Here is a 22,830-nt window from a genome sequence, read left to right on the forward strand (position 1 = left end):
GTCTTTCCCTCCTGGCAATCAGTCCTTGCTGAGGATAAGATCAAGCCAGTCAAGCCCAGACCTTCCAGAGGCCTCTTTCCCCTTTAACACTTGCAGATGTGAGCCAGGCAGACAGTGCTTGGTATGGGATTTGGTGCTCTCTTTAGCTGGACCACTTGCATGGCTGCTTGGCACACATCTTGGTGGATAGCCCCAAGGGACCTGCTCATCATGTGAAGATCAGGCTTCAAACGGCACTACATAAACAGTAGGTATTTTGTCCCAGCTGAATCGCACACTGTCTTCCTTGCCCCCATTCCCACCACCTGTAGCAGTGTCCAGCTAAGGCTGTGAGAGAAAACTGTGCACCAAAGCAGAGGTGCAAAGAGGGAGCAATAACACACGTCAGGGTTTTGCTTTTCATGAGAGACAACAAAAAGATAAACTCATGAGTTTTAAACTCAATGGTTTTCCCTTCTTCCCTAGAAAGTCTGAGATGTGCTGGGATTGGGTCGAAAGCCTCAGCTACTTGCCCAACCTCTTTGCTCAAAGTAGAGGAGCGGGAGGGATAAAAAGGTGGTCTCTGAGCCCATCTTCAGCTGGACAAAGGCTTTCACTGTGGAGATGTTGTGGGAAATGGCTATAAGCCTGATCTCTGAGAAACACTATGGCGGCATGCAGAGTAGGAAGGGGAATGTGGACGATGGGAAAAATCCTTGGGATTTCCTGTATTGCAACCAAAAGCTCTCCCAGAATCCGTCCCTACCGACTGCAATGAAACCCCCTCAAAACACAGGGTTTGGCTTCTAAGAGCAGGAAACAGAAAACAATTTTGCTTTACACTTTTCTTTGTTAAAGCCCTGAAAACAGTCACTCAGGACTGGTGCTATAAGAACTACCTGTTCCTATTGCTAATATCTATTTACAAGCACCCAAAAGAGAAGAGTTTGCTTAGGTTAGCACAGAACTCCTGCTGCCTTGTGACATTTGGAAATGGGAAGTTGTTCATCTGCATTTCAGAGCTCGCAGACAGACTGAACAGGGATCCTCAGATCTGATCCTCCTGCTCTTTCTTTTAAGATAGGCTAAAATAATTATTTTATGGGGAGAAAAACTGCCCTTCAAAACCTCTTTCTGATCCATAAATATCTTCCAGCTAGGACTGTAATGCGGACAGAACAAGCAGCTTTTCAGCCATATCCTAGCCCAAAGCTGTGCATGGTGTGATTGAGGAACCTGGCTACTGATGCCTGCCTAGTAGGCAGCCTACCTGAGCTGGGGACAGCCGTGTTGGAAAAGCATCCCCTGCCCTGCTGTCCTGGGTGTAGCATCGACACCTCTAGCTCCTTCTTACCTCACCCTGTGTTTGTTTTGACAGAGGCAGCGGACAGTGATCACTCCCAAAGTCTGTCATCAACCCCAGTGGCCTGTTCTGCCCAGCTCTGCTTTACTGCTGGAGGATGCTAAACCCCCCCAAACCTCGCCACGCCGATCAGCTCCCACTGCCTGAAAGGTGGTAACAAGGAGGGACAGAGCTGATGTGGTGCCCTGTGATCCTACAAGTTCTTCACCCTTGACTTCATGCACTGGCTCCCATTCCCCACTTGGGAGAGGAGTGTTTCCCTTCCCCTATGGGCTCTGTGTTTTTAACTACTCATTAGGATTTATTACACGTGATCTCCATTCTCAGCTGTGCCAGCATAGAGGCTGAAATCCAGGATGGGTATGGGTGCCTCTGAAGGTCTCACTGGCATATTGTAAAGCCTGAGCTTCAGTGCAGCAGCTCAGAGCTGCGGTGGTTCAAGGACAGGAGTTAGCTCATAAGCACAAATGTGGACCTGCTGGCCTGAAGCTGTTACACTCTCAAAACAGCTTTAAAACAAAGCTATCCTGAGAGAGGGTCTCCCTCCAAAGGATGCACATAGATACCGACACAGATCAGCCTTCAGTACTGGAGAAGGACCAGTGCTGAAGGGGTTTGGGATCTCCAAAGGGATCTGGTGCCTACACCACAGCTGAGAACTTGAACTGCCCTCACTTAAGGTTGGTTTAGAAAATGCTGTCCCCCATCCCCAGGCCCAGAGCCCCCTGGATGAAGTTCCTCTCCCGCTCAGGGAGACCCAGCAAGTACCATGCCTCCTTGTCTCGCTGCAGAGACCAGAAAGCAGGGGCGAAGATGGGTGGACTTGAAAGTGTTGCTCCTCGCCTTGAAGCCTTCGGTAGCCTCAAATCATGTATGCAGTCTTGCTTCCTAGGCCTCCAGAGAGGAAGACTCCTCTGTGAGATGGAGGTGGGTGAGAAATGCTCAGAGAAGAGGAACTCTCAGCCTGCACCCGTCTCCTGCAAGAACACAGAGGAATGTGGAGCAACATCAGTGGGAAACTTATCTTGAGCACACGGATGCCAACTGAAATAGCAAATGTGACAATGTTTTCCAGTTGAACTCTGAAAGGCATGTGTGTTGCTGTGAAGAGAGAGGAGACAGTGTCATGAGGAAGGGTTTCCCTTTCCCTCAACAACACAGGAAGGCAGCCAGGTGGAAGGCAGCCCACAAAGGAGGAGGTGGCAAATGAGGACTGAAAGAAGGATGCACCGGATGAAAAGCACAAGTGTTGGTACCATGTGTGTGTGCGTGGGGAGTGGTGTCGCTGTGACTTTTCCAGGAAGAATCCTCGAATGACCCAGAAACCCCTCTGAGCATATCCTGACATCCATCTTCACTCAGGCCATGAGAAACAAGGCTTTAGGCATCCAAAACACATCTAGGGGGAAAGCTATGAGCAATTGAGTCATCCCCCAGCCCAAAAGATTCTGGGCTAACAGGAAACTTATTTATTTGTTGATTTATTTATACCAGAATTCTTCTCTGCCTGTTCCTTGTTTAGGTTTGGGTTTTAGCTTAGATCACCTGAGGCATTCCTGAAGAAAGAACATTACCCCCCTCACCGCAGAGCAGCAGAGCTTGGTGTTCACCAATGAATGTCCTATGTTCTGCGCTCCCTGGGGTTTCTTCACAGTGGTGTCTTAAACTGGCAAAATCATCAAAAACACAGCAAGGAAGGGAATTACGGTTCGTTTATGCAGGAGATGTGGGTGGCACTAAGCTTATTGCTCTCGAGCAATCAGAGCGAGGTAAAGAACATGTGCAAAGGAGGGCTTCGCTCAGCACACAGTCCCCATGAGATCTCAGGAAGCCTCCATGAAGGGGGCTTTTTGAAGGCTATCTGAATGAGGGGGTCAGTCCATGTTCCCTCAAATGGGGAATGAGCCAACCTGCATCCTGCTATAGGAGGCCGGCTAAAGCATAGGAGGGGACAAAGGGATTGAGATGCCTCCTATCAGAGAAGAAGGCAGGAGAAATCAAGGTTAGAGCAGCAAATAGAGAAATGGAGACTGTGTTTAGTTAGGCTGAGGCTGGGGTCTTTCTGAATGAACACACCCAGCACTACAAGGCCACCCTGCCAGACATCACAGCATGAAGGAATACTGAATGGGCCATAAATTGTATCTCTTTTGGGCCCTGGAAAGGTTCTTACAGAGAAAGGATCTGGCATACTGGTTCTGGATAGCATGAAGGAAACCCAGCGTCCACAAAACACTTCTCATTTTCCATGTGTCCGAGCTCTGTGTCCTGTCTTCTACAGAAGGTAGCAGGCCTTGCACTCCGGTGCTTTGCCAACTCGTCTTGCCACCAGGCAGGTGGGCTCGATGCTTTCACTCAGCATTAAACCAAGATGAAGTCCCCTTCTTTGTAATTTGAATGAACGAGCAAGAGCGAGGGAATAAAGGAGTTGGTTCATGACCTCCGTTTTCTCCTCTGAGATGGGCAGGGTTTCTGCCCGTATGAACAGAGGGGGATATGGTGATTAATTCCCTGACCTCTGATCTCGCACAGCTCCTACACAGGGGTTTGGCACTGACAGTGGGTGTTTGGAGCAAGGATCTGTTCTCATTGCAAAGGATACCCTCACATACATGCTTTTAGAAAGTTCTTCTCTCTGCATCCCTATAAGAAAGTGAAATCATTATTCCTTTTTTTTCCAATGGGGACCTGGATTCCAGGGATAGGCACTACACCATCAGTTCAGTGCTGCTCGGAGGCTGCTCTCAAGACCAGCCCTCTTGTGCCATCTCCATTCTTGCCCCAGCCTGGCCCTGTGGAGGAGACTTTCTGTGAATCAAGAATCAGTCACAGGACCAAGACCTTGTATGGACACAGCTGATATTGCAGGCTAGCAGACATTTGGACCTGCTCAGCACAAATACTCTTTTCCCAGTAGAGCAGCCTAAGGACTGCTGCTGGTCAGGTTGTATCAGCTAAGGGTAGGTAACAGATAGCACAGGTTAAGAGGGTTGTTTGTTAGCAGAGCTGTGTGGGAGAGCCAGAGTCAAGAGCTCCAGGCTGCAGGGGAAGTAAGGATGGAAGCTGCAGATGGAGCCTGAAGCATTTAAAGAAGAGAAGGTATCCCAGCACCTGGTTTTTACTAGCTTATTAGTATCTGATATTCATGTTCTCTGAGATTCATCCAATTCACCAACCAGTGAATATTACTAACATTTCCTGTTGCAGAAAATACTATTGATGAAGGAAAAAGAATGTCAAGAAAGTACTTTTTAATGGTTATTTATTTATATTGAATGGTACTAGAGCGTTATTAAATATGATGTGAATAGTACGATATTGCACCATTGTCTTGTCTTGCAGCGTAAACTCATGGCATCTGTAGCTGTCATTTTGGTGGCATGGTGACTGTCCCCACTGAGATAGGAATGTCCACATCTTGGAAGTGAGAGGTGGTCAAAACACCCTGCAGACAGGCAGTTCTCTATCACAAGGGAGGGAGGAAAGGTGCCGCAAGCTGCCTTAGTGAAACAGCAAGCTGCATTGCATGGTCACGCAGAAACAAGGCTGCTGCTGGCAATCAGCAGGCTGCTGACTTCTGTGGAGGTTTGCTGTGTGTACTCATAGAATTATGGAATGGTTTGTGTTGGAAGGGACCTGAGCCAGTTCCAACCCCCTGCCACAGGCAGGGCCACCTTCCACTGGAGTAGCTTGCTCCAAGCCCCTGTGTCCAACCTGGCCTTGAACACTGCCAGGGATGGGGCAGCCACAGCTTCTCCGGGCAACCTGTGCCAGCACCTCAGCACCCTCAGGCTTGTGGCCCTCTTCTGTACAGCCCAATGCATCTTCTGGATGAGGTGAAGACACCCAGGAGCAGCAACCACCAGGATTACATGGCATTACAAGCTCTAACCTTCCTACCAACTGCGTGCTGTTTCAGTCCCTACTTCTTTCAGTCCCTGCAAGCTACAACCCACAGGGAAAAAAGCATGAACTCTCACTGGAGAGATGTCAGTGCAATGGGATAAAGGTAGGGAAATGACTCTAGTCCTTCCTTCTCTCTCCAGACTGCAGGAGAATGGATGGACCTATTTGACAGCAGCCTGCTGTTGGCTAATCCACAAGCCTGGGAGAAGCTAGTAGACCCAGGTTACTACTGTTTGTAATGCTCTCACTGATTTACTCTGTCATTCGGCCAAGGCATGTGACATCAGCTGTTTGGTATTATTAATAACAAGAAGGGATCCACCTCCCAGAAACATAGAAGCACTCTTAAGGCTCTTTTTTAGGAAGCATTCCTAAAAAATTAGCATACTAGAACACAAACCCCATCTGCTCCTGTGTAATAAAAAATCACAGTCACAAAGATGTTGCTTAAAGTGCTATGTGAGGTTCACAAGCAGTGATCCTGCAGAAGGCTTAGGACGAACTTGCCATGGCAAAGGGACCTGAAACATCCACCCTATTAGAAAACACAGTCCCCAAAAAAAGAGGGACAGCTCTGCTTGCCTGTAGTGGCTGAAAGCTCCTACAATGCCTGTACAAGGCTAAATGTGACCTTTCTCTTCCCTTGATAGAAGACCTGGGGTTTGGGAGGATGTTGGATAAAACATGTTGACCGACACTGCATGAGCACCCTGCTTTGGTATCACTGTTACACCAGCACATCCCCTCTTTGAGGACTGCATTTTCCCAGCCAAGCTTCCCAGCCACTCTGCTGCATTTTCAACAGGGATCTAGTGCAGGCCCCAGGAGACGAGGCATGGAGAAGAAGGGGAAAGAGCAAGAGCAAGCAAGAATGAATCTTATTAAACAGAGCAAGGTACTTCTCTCAGTCTCACATCACGTTCAGGGCTGATGGGAGGGAGGGGAAGCCCCCTCCCTGAGGACAACCCAGAGGCTCTCGCACAAACCTAATTTCAAGCTCTGTTGAAGATGGTGTTTGTCTGGGTTTTTTTTTTTAATGCATTCAATTTAATTTCTCAGGCAGACATGTGAAAATGAGAAAGGCAGACCTTTGACTGCGGAGACAGCCCAGTGCCTGCTTCTTAAACATCCGACTCTCACATTGTTCTCCTCCATCACTGCCCTCAATAAATCTGTGTGCAGGGGTTGCTCGAATGCCCACCATCTCCCTTCCACGCTTCACTGGAGACAGTTACATTGGTTTGTTTGCATTTAAGCACTCCAATGTATTTTTAATTCAAAACACACCGCAGCTTTCCTTGGCTGTATTTAAAACAGGAGCACTCTGACCTTGAAAAGGACCTGCAGGCACCAGGAGGTTCTGATCTGTACGCTGCTGGCCAGTCCATCTTTGCTTGCTGTGTTTCAGATCCCCCCATTTCAGTGACAGTGGTTGAAGGAGAGGAATTGCATTTAGTTTTAGAAGGCTCCTGAGGGAGACTTTCCTGGATACAGACACATGCAGCTCGGCTCCTCTGCGGGCAGTTGGCCTGGTTAGTTGTATGTTAGTTTTCCAGCCTTAAGAGCACATCTACATGGTAAAAATAGAGATTGGGGTAGGATTTCCAGCTGACCAGATGCATCTGCCCTGGTGACAATCTTTACAACTAAGCCCTGAATGACAGGAAGTTAGCAGAGATGCTGGCACAGGACAGATCCAGATCCTGCCTCTGAGACACAGGGAGGCAAACAGACCCTGCCCAAGTCGTTCCTACATTGTGATTTCCTACTGTGACCCAAGGGAGGACTGCAAGCAAAGCATAAAGCATAAAAACATAAAGCAGAACCAGGGTCTACAATAACTGCTGTCTGCAACCCTGGGTCACACCACAAAAATCTTGGTTCCTTTGTTTCATGGTTGACGCAGATATTAATTCTTTCCTGTCCACGGCATTGTACTGGCTGGAGCTTTCAGCAGAACATCAAGCACTGCTTTGTTTTCTGGAGGGGAAGACAAGCTGGGTGGGTTTGCTGTGGTGGTGGAGGGAATGGCATAGGGAGAACATAAATGGCAGAGCAGAGTGCAAGGAAACCAATCTTTGCAGCAGCATTGGGTGAGTGGGTTTCAGTAAAGCAAGACTTTGCCCAGGCAAAAGGAATATTAAATAGGCTTTTGATTGTTTGGGGTTTTTTTAATTTTAAAAACAATTAAAATTAAATGTGAAATCACAATTTGCATTCAGGCCTTAAGCAATCCACTTAAATTGGGTAATCAGTTGTTCTGCGCAGGAGAATGACTGAGGTCAAGTTTCCTGTGCATTGGAATCCAGCCGTGAAGCAGGAGCGCTCCCAGCTCCCCATATAAAAGCTGTCACCCCATCCACCCCTCCTTTGTGCCTTGTCACCCAGTTTGGAGGGCAAACAGCAGCACTGGCCTGGCTGGTTTGGGGCTGGGTGCCCTGGCTGATGGTCACCTTGGGAGGCTGAGCTAAGGGACGTGCACCTCTCTCACAGGCACTTATTTTACTGCTCTCCTCAGTGCAAACCCAGCCACCGACTGCTCTTTGAAGCCCTGTAGGGATTTAGTGTCTGTACCTTTTTCTGTGCCGAATTTAAGTGAAAACGGGCAACACATGGAGAACGTGTCAGCAGAGCAGGCGCATGGATCATGGGTGCTATCTCCTAAGCCGCGTTAAGAAATTAGCCAGTAAAGAGATAGGTGTAAAAGGCAAAGTTGTTTGCTACAGCAAGACCGTGGCAGGAGGTCCCTTGCTGTGGAGGCTGTGCTGCTGCAGTCCCTTCAGGCACAGGTATTCACTCCAGTCCATCTCCCTCTGCTCAGTTCACAGCTCCGTTCAATCCCAGAGTGGTTTGGGTTGGAAGGGACTTTAAAGCCCATCCAGTTCCAATCCCCTGCCACGGGCAGGGACGCCTTCCAGTAGGCTAGGTTGCTCATGAACGCATAGCTACAAGCCCATAACTAATTAAAAGCCGGCACATTGGCCCTGTGTTAACAGAGGAGAAGCGCCACTCAGCAGCCCCTCTTTCACCCCACAGCGCCATTACCCGCTGCCGCGACCGCACTGGGCCTGAGGGAGGGTGGGAACTACACCTCCCAGCATGCTCCGCGGCGGCGCAGCCCGTCCGGGGCTCACGCTTCCCCGCTTTGCATGCTGGGAGCTGTAGTCCCTCCGGAAGAGCGGGCGGGGCTGCGCTGGGTGTACACGGCCGCGCCGCCGGCCGGCTGCTCCACAGCGGGGTAAGGTATGGCCCTGGAGAGGGGTGGACTGAGGTGAAGTCGGGCGTCTACGGGGGGGGGGTGTTCCAGGCGAGCCTGCTCTGTCACCTCCCGTAGCCGCTCGGCTGTGCTTTCCGCCGCTGTTTCTCTCAGAGCGCGGTCCCGCCGGGGTAGGCGTAAGGCTGCGGGAGGAAGGGGGCCGCTGCGCCTGTGGCTGTTGTGCACCAGGTGGGCTTGAGCAGCTTTTTGTCTCCTTCAGTCCGCCCCGCGGAGCCTGTGGTGGAAAGGGGAGGTGAGGCCGTGGGAAGAGGAGCGCGCTGCCGCCTCCGAAAGTTGGAGGAGGAGGAGGAGGAGATCTTCCGTGCACAGCGATGTAGCCCTGAACGTGGAACAGCACCGCAGCTCCTCACCGGTGTGACTGCAGAGCATGGGCTAAAAACGATGTCCCTCTCCCGTGCGGAAAACCCTTGTTTTCTGCTGTTTCTGTTTGTCTTCCAAGCGGTGTTTATCCTGATCCTGTACCGAGGTGGACCTTCGCATGTGTTCCGGGGGTTCTTAGCCACACCGCAGGTCCTGGATTACTCCAGGACTCACGATGTGTACACAAACCTCAGCTTGTTCACCCGGGCTCCTAATGAAGAAGCTAAGCCCTACTGCTCGGCACGGTCACCGATATTTGGTAGGTATAAACCCACAGTGATGGAAGTGACTGCTGTGCTACTGATAATGCTGAACACTTTGTAAATATATGTTGTGTATTTCGCCAACTTTTTCACTTTAAAACTGTTATACTGGTGTAATACACTGACAATTTTTTCTTGTGGTAATTGACTCATATTGGTTATGCGAGGAAAAGTGCTTTATTGACCGAAAAACTTCCAATCTGAAGGATTTGGCTATGCAGAGATTGTTGAGCAAGAGTGAAAACAGTGCATATGGGTTTAATGCCAAGTTAGGAACATTTTGGATTCTTTTCCTTTGGCAGTCCTGTATAAAATGTGCCAGTGTTGTACTTCAGTAACTGCATGATTTTGACCCCTGACTCAGTGTAACTACAGGGTTCTTTGTCTCAGCCTTACATCAAGCCTCTATCTCAATATAAATCAATTAAGTTGGCTTTAAGTATTGTTTGTATGAGAATGTAGCTTGTATCTTGCTCTTCATGGCCATCTTTTTGGCCTATGATTGTTATGCATCCTTTAGACTTAGGCTAATTTGTATTTATACTAGGACCAAGTTACAGCTGACCCTAGAGGCAGCATTCATCCAGCTACTGCTAAAAACAGTTGAGGAACTGTAAGTAAGTACAAAGTGGAACCCATAAAGCAAGTTTGTTGGTAGTAAAAGTGGTGCATCTCCAATAGTGATTAATCAGGTCAGTTCAGGAATGGATGAGTTGGTAAGTATGAACTTACAGCTTGTTTGGGGACACCTACTTCTCTGTAGTAAGTTACCCTTGTCTGATTGTCTGTACTGCACAGGTTTCTGCTTAGCCAAGTCTTGAATATACTACTCGCAACTACTACTTAGTAGTTGCCCTGCTGTTCTAGGAGAGCTGATCACCTCACATGGAGCACAGTAAGCAAATGGCTCTTACCACCTGGTTTAAGGTGGAAGTATTGTGGAAAGCCAGTGCTGTGGTTACTCTTCTGTCAAGTTGCTTACTTCAGTTAAGAGAACTCTGCTTTGGATGAGCCTTTTTAGACTGCAGTCTTTGTAATGGTGTTTGTTCTTTTGGGAAGATTTCTTCCTTCCTCTGGTGCTGAGGTTAAATGAAATAAATGCAGGATGTATGATGAGACTACATTATAACTTTTGGGAATATACCTCAGTATTTCCCTAGGAAACAGCTCTACTGAAATACTTACAGTACAGGGCCTTTTTGCACAGGTGCCAGCTGGAGTGGGCTTTGTGCAGTCTCTGTTCATCACTAGGTACAGCCCATCAGTTCTTTTGGGAAGCTACAATCCTATGCTTCAGCCTGACCTGTTTTATTGGAAAAAGCACAGCAGAAATGTGCCTGCACTCTGCTTGTCTGTGCTGCTGAGAATCTGCTGCCCTGCAAAGAGTTAAATGAGAAAGCTTTTGTCTCAAAAAAGAAAAGCAACAAAACTAGGTGCAGTTCTGTGCAGCCTCCAAGCCATCAGATAAGTAGAAGTAGTGACCTATATAAAGGAGGCAGACACAGAGTAAAGTTACAGTGATGGGTGCTTTTAGAGCTGTGAAATCTTTTGAAGACCTCTTCTTCTGCCCATCCCTGATTCAGATCAGCTGAATTAAGCTGCAGCTTAACTTTTACTCAGTGATATTTCCCTTTAAATGTGAGAAATAAATTACTCCTACTGGTATCACCATGTGCCAGCCTTTCTGGGTAGTTTGGGGTTTCTTTTAGCAGAGACACGTGTGCTGCTCTGCAGTGTAGTTGCTTTTTGTTCTGTGTGTGATGGTCACGTATGAATAGATACATAAATACTGTATGAATGTCTTGATCAACTTCTCTTATGGGACTGAGAGAATGACTGAGACTTGTGGGCCTTTAATTTCATAACTCCATTAAATGAGACTTCAAAACCATTCTCGAGGACTCCAGTCTCCAGTTCAGAGCTGTGGCCACTCCAAAGCATGTTAAAGGAATTGGGAGAATGCCAAATAGCTTAAATGGTTTCTGCATCAGGGCTTTCATGAAGTGCAGTGCTTCTCCCACTTATGTATATAGTAGATCATTTGGATAACTGAATGTAAGATCAGCTCATCTGGCTCCCACCTCATAAATCCGCAGCATCTTGGCTCTTCCAGGCCTACAGAGTAAGAATTACAGTATAATTGAGGAACATCTTTGCCTTGGAGGGACTGGACTTGCTGACTGATGTTACTTTTTTAATGCTTAGTAGTGTCCACTGAGCATTTTGCAACCAGCAGCTTGAAAAGCGTTGTACTAGATCCTCGGTGTCTTCATTAATACTGTGAATAAATCACTCCAGTTCCTTTAAAGGTTAAAGTATCTACACAAATAACCAGTTGCCTGTTTTCTCTTCCTTTGTTCTTGGCAAAAGCAAAGCATCCTCTGACTTTCTGACATTGCATGCAGGATGTGTTGTTTCAGCTCATCTTTTTCTCTGAGCAAGAAGAACTTTGATGCTGGAAGACTTAGACTTTAAGAGGTACCTTCATGCATGGTGTGTGCTGAATGAGTTGGTTTGGCCCTCAGAGGCTTTAACAGTTGAAAGTTCTGTTTGTAACTCTGCTGTTCATACTCTGCTCATGCTATAGATGAATTTCTTTTCCTCAAAGCCCTTCTTAGACTAGTTACTCCCTGTCATAACCCTTCCGTGAGTGTAACCATCTATTATGGTAATGAGTGGTTCCTGCTGTTTTTTCTAATGGAGGCTCTCCTATTAGAGTTTCTTCTCTTGGATTTAAAAAGCAGTGAAAAGATGGGAATGCTGAGATTCACTTTCAAGTGCAGTTGAGGCAGCCTTGTATTCTGGCATTAGAAACTGCTCCTTAAGTTAGGGCTGTAGCTCTGCTTTTTTTTTCCTGCTTCTTTATTCATACAGTGGTAGAAATATACAAGTATGACTCTGCTAATGTAGTGTGTGGTGGTGTACTTTCTCAGTGAGGTATTTATTCATCTATACTACTGTTCCCATTTGCTCAGCTTGTGTAAGTTCTATTTATTCTCTTTGAAATGTGTCATAATAGCTGCTAGCTCCAAATGTGTAGCAAGGAGTTGAGAAGTCATGTAGTTTCTTTCCTAAGATGGGATAGATATGGTCACCATCAATACATTCCCACTGATAGTCAAATGTGTTGCCTAGAAAGTAAAGCAAGCAAGGAGTGTGCTGTCACTGGCACCAGTAACAATTCAGACAGAGATTTGTGGGGTTTAACACTATACATAAAAGTTTCATATCAGTTAAAACATTATGTGAATATACAGGCACAGGAAGAGCTTAGGACCCATCCTATGGAGAAGTGTCTTGGATGTTTCAGGGTGTTGATCCTGCACCTTGTCTGAATTGGGATCCTGTGCAGCACGTCTAAGATGGTTTTTCCTTCTTTTCCAAAGCTGCACTCTAGCAATTCTATTTCTCTTTGGTCCAGCCTGCAACTGCTCTGTTCACAGCTGAGATTTAACTGGATTACAGTGCATTAGCCTCTTGGTAGTTGGACAGGAAAGAAACTGGAGAGCCACAAAGTAGCTTGTACCAAGCAGTATAGGGCAGCAGAGGTTTTGGGGTTTTGGGGACACAGACTAACTTCTTTTCTTCTGTGTTTCCATGGCATAGTGAGTTTCTGAGCTGAGGAGTGTGAGGTATGGAGTGAAACTATTGCATGTTACCTTACTCATTCTCTTATGTCCAAATTTAGACTGGATTGTTTGGAATTGAAGGATTATTGCTACAGAATCTTAACTCTGCAATACAAAGAGCCCTGATTGTATTATAGAACACGAAAGACGGCTGTTGTAGGAGAACAAAAGGGATTAATTCCCTATCTTATATTTTCCTTGGAGCAATGATGTGTAGTTGAAATCCAATCTGAATATAACATTACTTTAGCAAGCTCCAGTTGTCATCAAATCAGTGGGTAATGGTGGTTCAGTTAAAGATCTGATCATCAGGGAGTTCATAAATCTAAAAAGCAATAAAACTTACAGGTAACAAACAATTTTGGGCTGAAACGTGGTGGTCTTAAAGGCAGAAAAAGAAACTGCATAGAATCAGAATCAACCAGGTTGGAAAAGACCTTTAAGACCATCCAGTCCAACTGTTCCCCAGTACTGCCAAGGCCACCACTAACCCATGGCACTGAGGGCCTCATCTACACGGTGTGTGAACACTTCCAGGGACAGTGACTGCAGCACTGCCCAGGGCAGCCTGTTCCAATGCCTGAGCGCCCTTTGGGGAAGGAATTTTTCGTCATCTCCATCTAAACCTCACCTGGTGCAGCTTGAGGCCATTTCCTATTGTCCTGTCACTTGTTCCTTGGGAGCAGAGCACAGCCCTCTCCTGGCTCCATCCTCCTGTCAGGCAGTTATAGGGAGCGATAAGATCCCCCCTGAGCCTTCTATTCTCCAGACTAAATCCCGCAGATCCCTCAGCCATTCCCCATCACCCCTGTGCTCCAGGCTCTGCACCAGCTCCATTGCCCTTCTCTGGCCCCGCTCCAGCACCTCAATGTCTCTCTTGTAGTGAGGGGCCCAGAACTGAGCACAGGATTCAAGATGCAGCCTCACCAGTGACCAGTACAGAGGGAAGTAGTGTAGAAGTAGGTAATAACTTCATAAAATCTTAACTGTAACTATGACCTAGATTCATGGGCCCACAGCATGATTCTCTGAAGTACTGCTCCTCTGTTTGAGGTATGGCAACATATTCATGCTTCCTGCAGAGGGCAACAGTCAAAATCAAATTCCCCTGCATTTTACATATTTAGGGAAGGACTGAGAAGTGAGTCAGCTATTGCAAGAGCTTGCTGACAAGCAAAATTCAGGTTTTCCTTTCAAAAACAAACCAAACATAAGCAATAAACCCCATGAAGTGGGATTCCCAGCAGGTGTACCTTTCTGACAGCATGAGGAATGGCATCACTGGCTTTTCAGACTGACCCTCACAAAGTGCCCTTGCATGTTCCTTGAGGAGGAAAAGGGGACACTTCCCAATACAGGTTTGCCCATCAGAAATGGGAGTTACACCAACTAGCAAATTGTTTCCCAGTTCTTAATGGCCAGCTTGAATCTTAGCCCCTAACACTTGTTAGTGCTCAGAAAACCCCCAAACTTCCCCCCACAGCAGTGGAGGGATGTTGTTGCTTCGTGTCAGTTAAACGGGATGTGGGTGAACACAGGCTCTTTTTTTGTTGTGATTAGAACTGTAGCAGGAACTGGACTCTAGAATGGGCTGGGAAAAGAACCTTATGGACTCAACTGCTTCAATGCTTAGACTTGAAACATGCCTGTACATTGCCCTGCTCAAAGGAAAGCTACTCAGCACCAGGCCTAAATAGTTGTTCTCTCAGGCTTCATTAGCAGAATGATTGATTTCAGTGGTTTAAGAGGGAGTCTGACATACAGCATCCTGAAAACTCACTTTGAGACATTAAGAATGAGCTTGGAAGGGAAAGAAAAAAAATTTTATTTATAGCTATTTAAAACCAAAACCAAACTAAACCAAACCACCAGTAACTTCCCTGGCAGGCTTCTGGTGCAATACCATACGTTGTCTTTGGGTAGCATGGCCTGCAGAGAACTGTTGGTCCTACTTCAAACTCTCGTGTGAAATTATTAGCTGTTACTTGTGATTTAAGTGAATCTTGCTCGTTCATTTAAGGAATAGATTTTCATCTTCTGCATTTGTGCTGTTTCACACAAGTTGACAGTGGTTGGAAGCCATGAAGAGACACTGGTTTAATATATAAACAGATCTCTTCTGGTAGTTCTGGAACCTTCTCTCACTCCCCAGAACAGACACTGAAATAATTGATTTGTTTCTTCGTGCTGCAGCAATAGCAAGCCTGTGATAAAATGTTAGTTGACACTTTCTATAGTTTCTTTCTTACCTGTGACTTGTTGAGCTCTTTCCATCTGATGAATGGAAGAATCCATCAAAAAATGCAGATTTTGCTGTGAAAGAATCTATCTAAAAATGCGGATTTTGCTGAGGTAAGAACTGAGGGACACATCCAGTATGTTTTGTGTTTAGTATCAGAGTGCGGAGCAGAGAAAGTACATCTCAGATGTAGTTTTTTTGCTGCCCTGTGCTTCTTCCAGAAGATATAACATCTCTCTTCTTCCTGCTCAGTTGTCATCTGCTGCTCCCCACATTCTGAAGCACTGCCTGCTTATCATAGTGCATATAGTTAAATGACACAGCATGAACAGCCTTTGTGGTATGTACCTAGAATGTCAAATTGAGCTTGAGCCTGTTTTAAGATAAAGCTGACACTTCCTAAAGTGTTCATATTCATCCAGGCTTTAAGCTATTTTTTCCCACCCTGCTGAATGTCCTTTTGAACATCCTCCATGCCCGTATTAGCAGCCTTCCAGTATCTGAAGGGGGCTACAAGGATGCTGGAGAGGGACTCTTCATCAGGGACTGTAGTGGTAGGACAAGGGGTGATGGGTTCAAACTGATACAGAAGTAGTTCAGGTCAGATATAAGGCAGAAGTTCTGGTGGTGAGGCACTGGCGCAGGCAGCCCAAGAAGTGGTGAATGCTCCATCCCTGGCAGTGTTCAAGGCCAAGTTGGACGAAGCCTTTGGTGACATGGTCTAGTGTGTGGTGTCTTTGCCCATGGCAGGGGCGTTAGAACTGGGTGATCTTAAGGTCCTTTCCAACCCAAACCATTCTGTGATTCTATGTGAGTACATCTGTTTGGTGGTGTTACCTGTTCTGCAGTAGGGCTGGTGTCTGAAGTAGTAAACATAATGTAGCTGATGTGGTAGGTGTGAATGAAGGTTGAGAAGCATCACTGGTCTTTACTTTGTTTCCCTTTTTTCTGTCTTCTCACAGTTGGTCCATTAACCATCACCTTCAGAGTGCTCCCTAGTGAAAAGATGATCATCAGAAAAAACCCTTTCGTTCGGCCTGGTGGCAGCTACAGGCCACCTCACTGCCTGGCCCGCTACCGATCAGCCATCCTTGTAGCCTACAGGAACCAGAAGAAGTACCTTCACCACCTTCTCTACTATATCCATCCTTTCCTGCAGCGCCAGCAGCTGAGTTACACTATCTACTTGATTCAGCAGGTAAAGCTCAATCAGATGTGCCCAGTGGGGTAGCTGGGCTTCCCAGTTCAGGATTAGGTTCTGAACAAGAAAGGTGGCTTCTTCAGTGTGGAAGTACCATTTCATGCATGGGCTGAGAGGAGGTCAGTTATATGCTGTCCCATCTCCGTACCATCATTCTGCTATTGATGGGTTCTGCTTTTTCCCTTCTAGAGGGATAAAGTTGTCAGTAAGTGGTAACTTGTATTTTCATCTCCTCAGGAGTTGCGTGTGGCTTGTCTGTAGCTTGCCACTGGGGCTGTTGAGCAAAACTAGGGACACTAAATGCTAAAGTGAAATCAGGTATTTTTTAGTCTGTATCAGATAAAAACATCTGGTTTGACCTTCCTGAGGGGAAGCTTGGCTTATGGGTCTTTTAAAAGTGAGCCTTCTTCAGGTGCCTGGAACAGCAAAGTGTACAACTGGGAACACTGGAGAGAATGTGTGATGTTTTTAGAGGCTGGGGCATGAAATTTGCAGCCTGTATTGATTCATCCCAACTTCATTCAATCAAATCAGGCTTTTTTTTTCTCACGTAAATGTACATGGAGTTCTCATCCTTGTTGTTTTGGTGAAGAAATGTAGGTTTGGTTTTCCAGGTGGGGAATGGTACCTTTAACCGAGCAAAGCTGCTCAATGTCGGTGTCCGGGAGGCCCTGAAGGATGAAGACTGGGACTGTCTGCTCCTGCATGATGTCGACCTGGTACCTGAGAATGATTATAACCTCTATGTTTGTGATGAATACTATCCCAAGCACATAGCCAGTGCTATGGATAAGTTTCAGTACGCGTAAGTACCTTCATTTCCTTTGGATGTATGCATTCTAATTGGTTCACTTTGGCATAGAAAGTAGGAATGGGAACAGTGGGAGATACACCTTTGAGAGGTTTTGTTTGTTAGTGTTGCAGTAGTGACTTCCCCAGAAAAGGGTGTTCTTAACTGTAGGCATGCAGTGAGGAACAGTTAGGAACAGTTCCTTACCAGCAGCTCCCTGTTCCACTCTCAGCTCAGCCTGTTTGCCTTTCCTTCCAGGACAAAAGTAGAGGGTGGAAATTACTGGATCAAGTGGAAGGTGTGTGATAGGATGCCGGTATTTTGAACTGCCCCAAGATGTGACTTTCAAAACCAGCTTTACATCAGTCTGCTGGGGGAGAAGGTGGGAGGGATGGAACATGGGAGGAATTAACACTGGGTTTGTTGTTTTGGGTTTTACCACTGTTATGACAGTGTCTGTAAGGTATGATTGATGTATGTGTGACTTGGATGATGATGTTAGTTTATGGAAGGCTGGTATTATCCTTTAATACTGATATTTTTTTCCCTTTCTCTTTTAGTCTGCCGTCTAAGTCATTTTTTGGGGGTGTATCTGCTCTGACTCCAGAACATTACATGAAGATGAATGGGTTTCCAAACACATACTGGGGCAGTGGTGGTGAAAATGATGACATTGCTACAAGGTACTAATGCTGAAACAGAACTAAGCTGGCTCATGACCATGTAGCATTACCCTGAGAAAGGAATTGAGATGATGGATGTTCCTTCATGTAGTTGTAGTTATTGTTATAATCCAAAATGCTGCTGGCATTGGGAGTGGTTAATGTCAGCAGATGCTCAGAATCTCTGAATTCAGTCATTGTATGCTGGGAGGACAAAGCTTTCCTCAGACTCTGGAGGGCAGAATGTTACTTCATGTCCTTGTGCTTTCAGTGGCTCTGGAGTGTGTCCAAGGGGTTATAACCACCAGTAGCTGACAAGTGACTCCCATGACATTAACAGTCCCAAGGGAGGGAAGGAATCCGCAGGCTTGATAAGAAAACCAAGAAGGTACTTAATAATGCTCAGCCAGTTGGGAATTTAAGTTATGTGAAGTGCATTTAGCTTGCTCCAAGTGTTATCGAATCACCAGTACTTGGAATTAAGGAAGACAAGGAGTTCTGGCTGCAGCGCTGAGCGATGGAGAAGCCTGTGTACTCCTGTTAGTCAGTGGCAGCAAATCTGATGGGGTTTCTTGTACTTGAGTTGCCATGGCAGCAGCACACTGTACTAGTGAATACAATGAGTTTAGTTCCAACCTAATTCAAATCCTTCATGTAGAAAACCATGGCTGTAGCTGCTTTATTCAGCTTTGCTCTTGCACTCTGCACCTTTCTCTCATGGCAAGCTCATGAGGAGTTTAGTGCACCAGCACTGAAGGCCTCGTGTGGTTTTTGTCTTGCACAGTGTGACAGGTTACACAGTGCAGTGTTCTGTTCCAGCACTGTAGGAGTTTTTGGAAAGCAATATTCTTCTCAGAATTGAAAGTCGGCTCTTCTAACATAGAATTCCTCCTTTTCCTTTCAGACGAAGCTTAACTAAAAGGGTGTAGGATTGTTTAGAGATTCAGCATTTCCTAAATGAATGGAATGCTGGGGAAATAGATCCATCCATCAAACATGGGTCTATTCAGCTGTTCTTGGTACAGCTGAGGCACTTAACATGGCTTTCGGTACCGTGACGGTCATGGCTGCCTTAGGTTATGTACATCTCCAAATAGCCCTTTTGTGAAGGGGAGTAAATCCTGTGGTGTTTCTCTGAAGGTTCACACTAATGATTAGCTCTGTGGTGGCCACAGGTACACAGAGGCCGGGGCAGTGCCTGTTAATGATTTATCCGGCCTCAGCCTGCTGGAGTGGGTCCAGAGAAGGGCAGTGGAGCTGGTGGAGGGCCTGGAGCACAAGTGTGATGAGGGAATAGCTGAGGCACCTTTTGAGGGGGGGTTAGTCTGGAGAAGAGAAGGCTCGGGGGGACCTTATTGCTCTCTACAACTAGGATGTAGGAGGATGGAGTGAGGTGGGGTCAGTCTCCCAGGTAGCAAGCGATGGGACTTGATGATCTTAAAGGTCTTTTCCAGCTGAGCTGATTCTGTGATTCTAAGTTGGAATGAGCTGCCTGGTCTTGAATGACTAACTCGATGCACCTACTGGGATTTGGATTTTAGAGGATGCTCACACACTTCTTACCATGTGGCAACAAAATGACTGTTTGGACACTGAAATGCAGTACTCTGCTTGTCTTAGCAAACACCAGGATCTGCCTAGTTTTAGAAGAAAACACTACTCAAACTGGTAGCACTTAGGGGTTAACATTATCAGCTCCAGGGAGGTCTGTTGGGTTCTTCTTAACAGTAAATGAATGTATTGACTCTTTTATGTTATGGTTTGAGTTGAATCTTGTAATGCAAAGCCAGTAACAGCAAAGCTAGTTTAGTGTTTGTGCTTCTTCTTGTCTCTTTGATTGAATCTCCTTATGTTCAGGAAACAAGCCTTGTCTAAAACTCAGTCTGAAATGACAGCGTGTCACACTGTCGATGTTGTCGTCATGTGATGGCTCCAGACTAACAGATCCCTTCAGTTCTGTGGCCTGTGCCAGTTCTGCAGCATTCCAGGTTCAGTGCAGCTCACTGCTTTACCAGCTCTGGTACACGTGTTGCAAACATGCCACTGAGGTGACCGCAGTTGAGCAAACATTCATTCTTAGGATCACGGGTGTGATGATGGAGGTTTGCTGGCCTTAGCACTGCTGCAGGCACTCAGGATTCGTAAAGTACCATAGGTGCCATCAGCAATGGGTTACAGCATCTGAAATGCTGGGGTTGAGCTCTCCTCTGGAATTCTGAGCCTCCAGCTCACTCTGTTCTTATCAGCCCTGCAGCTGAGTGGCTGTCCTTGGTTTGGCTGGTGCCTCTGGTTATCACATACCAGAGCATCCGAATGAATGGCACTTCTCAAAGAGAGGGAGACTTATCAGGAACTCTTCATCAGCGACTGTAGTGATAGGACAAGGGGTGATGGGTTCAAACTGATACAGAAGTAGTTCAGGTTAGATATAAGGAAGAAGTTCTTTACTGTGAGGGTGGCGAGGCACTGGCACAGAGTGCCCAAAGAAGTGGTGAATGCTCCATCCCTGGCAGTGTTCAAGGCCAGGTTGGGCAGAGCCTTGGGTGACATGGTCTAGTGTGAGGTGTCCCTGCCCATGGCAGGGGGTTGGAACTGGATGAGCTTAAGGTCCTTTCCAACCCGAACCAGTCTGTGATGCTATGACCTGAAACTCAGCACTGGCTTCCTTTCAGGAACTTCAGATTTGGCTGTTGGGTTTGTTTTCATTTCAGTGATGGAAGCCTAGGCAGTGAAAGCTCTGCTCTTGCTAGGGAGTGAGAATCATGCTCAGTTGTCAGATTGAAGGGGATAGCTCTAGAATGCTCTCTGTGCTGTTGTTCATTCCCTGCTTGCTATAATCCTCTCTGTACACTGTCAAAGCACCCTGTAGTTGGGAGCATTCCAGCCCAAGCCTGGGTAGGACTTGCTAGAGAAGATAACATGGCACTGTGGTGTTAAACCCACTCCCTTCAGCCTTTTGCTTTTCCTGCATCAACACTGCAAATCATCCCTGGGTTTGCATTCCCCTATAACTAAGCCTAGAAATGGCATCTTTATGCCTAAGCAACCACTTCCTTTGTTGTTTTAAAGGATTCAGCTGGCAGGAATGAAAATAGTCCGGACCCCACGTCACCTCGGACGCTACAAAGTGATGGACTATGACAAAGGGGCAGAGACACAAGAGCCTTGGGGAAGGTAAGTGTTGGGGATGGTGGTGTGTGGAGTTTGGCGGCTGTTCTCTGCCTTGGTGCCATCATCTGCCTCCAAACAGGCAGTAAGTGTCACTTTGTCTAATGCCACTGCTTGTCTTTCTGCTTTCATGTGGCTATTTAGAGGAGTCTCCCAGGAGCAGAATGATTCTGTTGCAACTGACAGTCTGTGTTGAAGGGTTTCTCGTGGTTTCCTCCTTGTTTTTCCTATGGTTAAGGACACATGCTAGCTAGGAAGCTCATACATGTCAGATTTATTCCCCAGGTGATTTGATGCTTAAAACTTGGGAAAGAAAATACTGCCTTTCTTGTAAAGAGGGAGAGTTTAGTGTGAAGAGGCACTTTGTTACAACTTCCCTATTATACAAACCTGCTCTTCAATCTGTGGATTTACAATGTGCTGTTAAAATGCTGGAAAACAGTAGTGTAGTATGAAGACATGAGGAAGGGGTTGTGAGAGATCTTAGCAAAAACACAGTTGTATCTAAGAGCTGGAAGAGGGTGTTGGGTCAAGTGTGGTGAAAGTTTCCCTTTATTATCTCAAACCCTAAGTTTCCATAGCAGCCCTGTCTTAAACCCCACCTACAGCAGTCTGTGTACATCACTGCTCTGAGGCCTGTGACGCACACCCTGCTCTTGCTAAGCTGCTGCTGGTTCCTGGTTGCTTTCAGGCTGTAGTTGTCCCCTCACTGGTCTCCCTGGCTCATTAGGTTCCAGTCCGCATTGCCCTCCATGTTTAGAATACTCAGAGTGAACTTAATCTGATCTGTTCAGTCTTGCAAAGTGCCTTCTCTCTGGATTATGAATTAGTATTAGCCTCTATTTTATACAAGAAGAATTTTCTTGGGGCTTTTCTGGTAGCAGCTTTTACCTGCTGAGCCCTTGGAAAACTGTTTCTTCAGCTGCAAACATCACCTTTGTTCTTCTCGTTATTTTTCCTTTCTCAGGCCCGCTTCCCACCACAACACCAGGAAAACATGGAAAGATGATGGAATGAATTCATTAGAGTTCAAGCTCCTCTCCAGGACAAAGCATCCTCTTTACACCAACATCACTGTGGACATTGGTTATGTTCCCCCCTTCTCTTAGGGGAATGGAAAGAAAAGAGGTCGGTTGGGTGCAGTATGGCAGCGTGCATGTGAGCCTTCAGCCTCTACCTCCTGGTGGCAGTCTCACCTGAGACTAATCCTTTTGTCTTTCATACGTTTGTCTTTTCTTCTGGGTACAAGTTAGAAGAAGAGGCTTCAGGAATAGGGTATGACAGCAAATAACCAGGCTGGGGCTTACTGTACACTGTAAAACTAACTCCTGAGCCAGAGCCACCTCCCAGCCCTCAGGGATCAAGCTCTCCTTACCCAAGTTGTCTGGAACCTTTGTTCCAGAGCTGGATGGCTCTGTCCTGCTTTGTACTTAAATGGTGATTGGGATAAAAGTTCTTCTGGCATGTGACATGCTGTATTTTAACCACTTTCTATACTTAAGTTCTGTAAATATCTGGTGAATTTGAGTCAAATGGAGTTGTGTTTGGGTTCAGATTTTTCTAGGATATTTACCAAGAGTGTAATAAAGGAGAAAGCTCTTTTCTTGCCTGCTCCAGCACTTGTGAAATGTGTTTATTGTAACTGTGAGGACTTGAGGGTGAATGAGAGCTGAGGCTGCCACCAAGCCTGACCTCCTGCTCAGAGCAGGGAAATGAATCCAGTAACTCAGCTGTGGCTCAAACATGAAGTATATTTCAAGGTTGAGCTGTCTTTAACATAAAAGACTTCTGAGAAATTAAATACTTGAGGAAAAAGTCAAGCATGCCAGGAGTGGAGTTGGGACACTGCAGGAATGTACTTGCACTTACTGAGTGGCCAAGGCCTTGCCCTTTCTACAGTCTCTCCTCTACACAGCTCCTGTTACTGTGCAAGCATCGCACTGGGTAGTTTTGCTTGTTACATGTAGATAATAAAACCCCTGTTTGCTGAAAA

The 22,830-nt window shown here is 46.4% G+C and overlaps 2 protein-coding genes across 5 annotated transcripts in view; both read left to right on the forward strand.

Annotated features, from left to right (window-relative positions):
* Positions 1-4,655, forward strand: part of LOC133269576 (galactosylgalactosylxylosylprotein 3-beta-glucuronosyltransferase 1-like) — a 28,837-nt gene extending 24,182 nt beyond the window's left edge. For all 4 annotated transcript variants that reach the window (XM_061454033.1, XM_061454032.1, XM_061454031.1 and 1 more), the window contains one exon: positions 1,358-4,655. The gene's annotated coding sequence lies outside the window, so the exon portion shown is untranslated. The remainder of the gene's footprint in view (positions 1-1,357) is intronic.
* Positions 4,656-8,710: 4,055 nt separating this feature from the next.
* LOC133269608 (beta-1,4-galactosyltransferase 3-like) lies at positions 8,711-22,453 on the forward strand. The gene is made up of 6 exons (XM_061454122.1): positions 8,711-9,144; positions 15,979-16,214; positions 16,832-17,022; positions 17,568-17,690; positions 20,739-20,843; positions 21,805-22,453. The coding sequence occupies exons 1-6, from the start codon at positions 8,907-8,909 to the stop codon at positions 21,944-21,946; spliced, it is 1,035 nt and encodes a 344-aa protein (XP_061310106.1). The 5' UTR covers positions 8,711-8,906; the 3' UTR covers positions 21,947-22,453.
* Positions 22,454-22,830: the final 377 nt, after the last annotated feature.

This window comes from Pezoporus flaviventris, unplaced genomic scaffold (genome assembly GCF_033815535.1).
Source record: "Pezoporus flaviventris isolate CSIRO_AGI_PZ_B2104156 unplaced genomic scaffold, CSIRO_AGI_Pfla_v1 ptg000015l, whole genome shotgun sequence".
In the NCBI taxonomy this organism is placed as follows: domain Eukaryota; kingdom Metazoa; phylum Chordata; class Aves; order Psittaciformes; family Psittacidae; genus Pezoporus; species Pezoporus flaviventris.

Bases quoted from the DNA above. Each gene is read 5' to 3' on its own strand.
- LOC133269608 (XM_061454122.1), top strand. From the start codon at position 8,907: ATGTCCCTCTCCCGTGCGGAAAACCCTTGTTTTCTGCTGTTTCTGTTT. The intron at 16,215-16,831 runs GTAAAGCTCAAT...TTGGTTTTCCAG, and splicing joins CTATCTACTTGATTCAGCAG to GTGGGGAATGGTACCTTTAA. The intron at 17,023-17,567 runs GTAAGTACCTTC...TTTCTCTTTTAG, and splicing joins ATGGATAAGTTTCAGTACGC to TCTGCCGTCTAAGTCATTTT.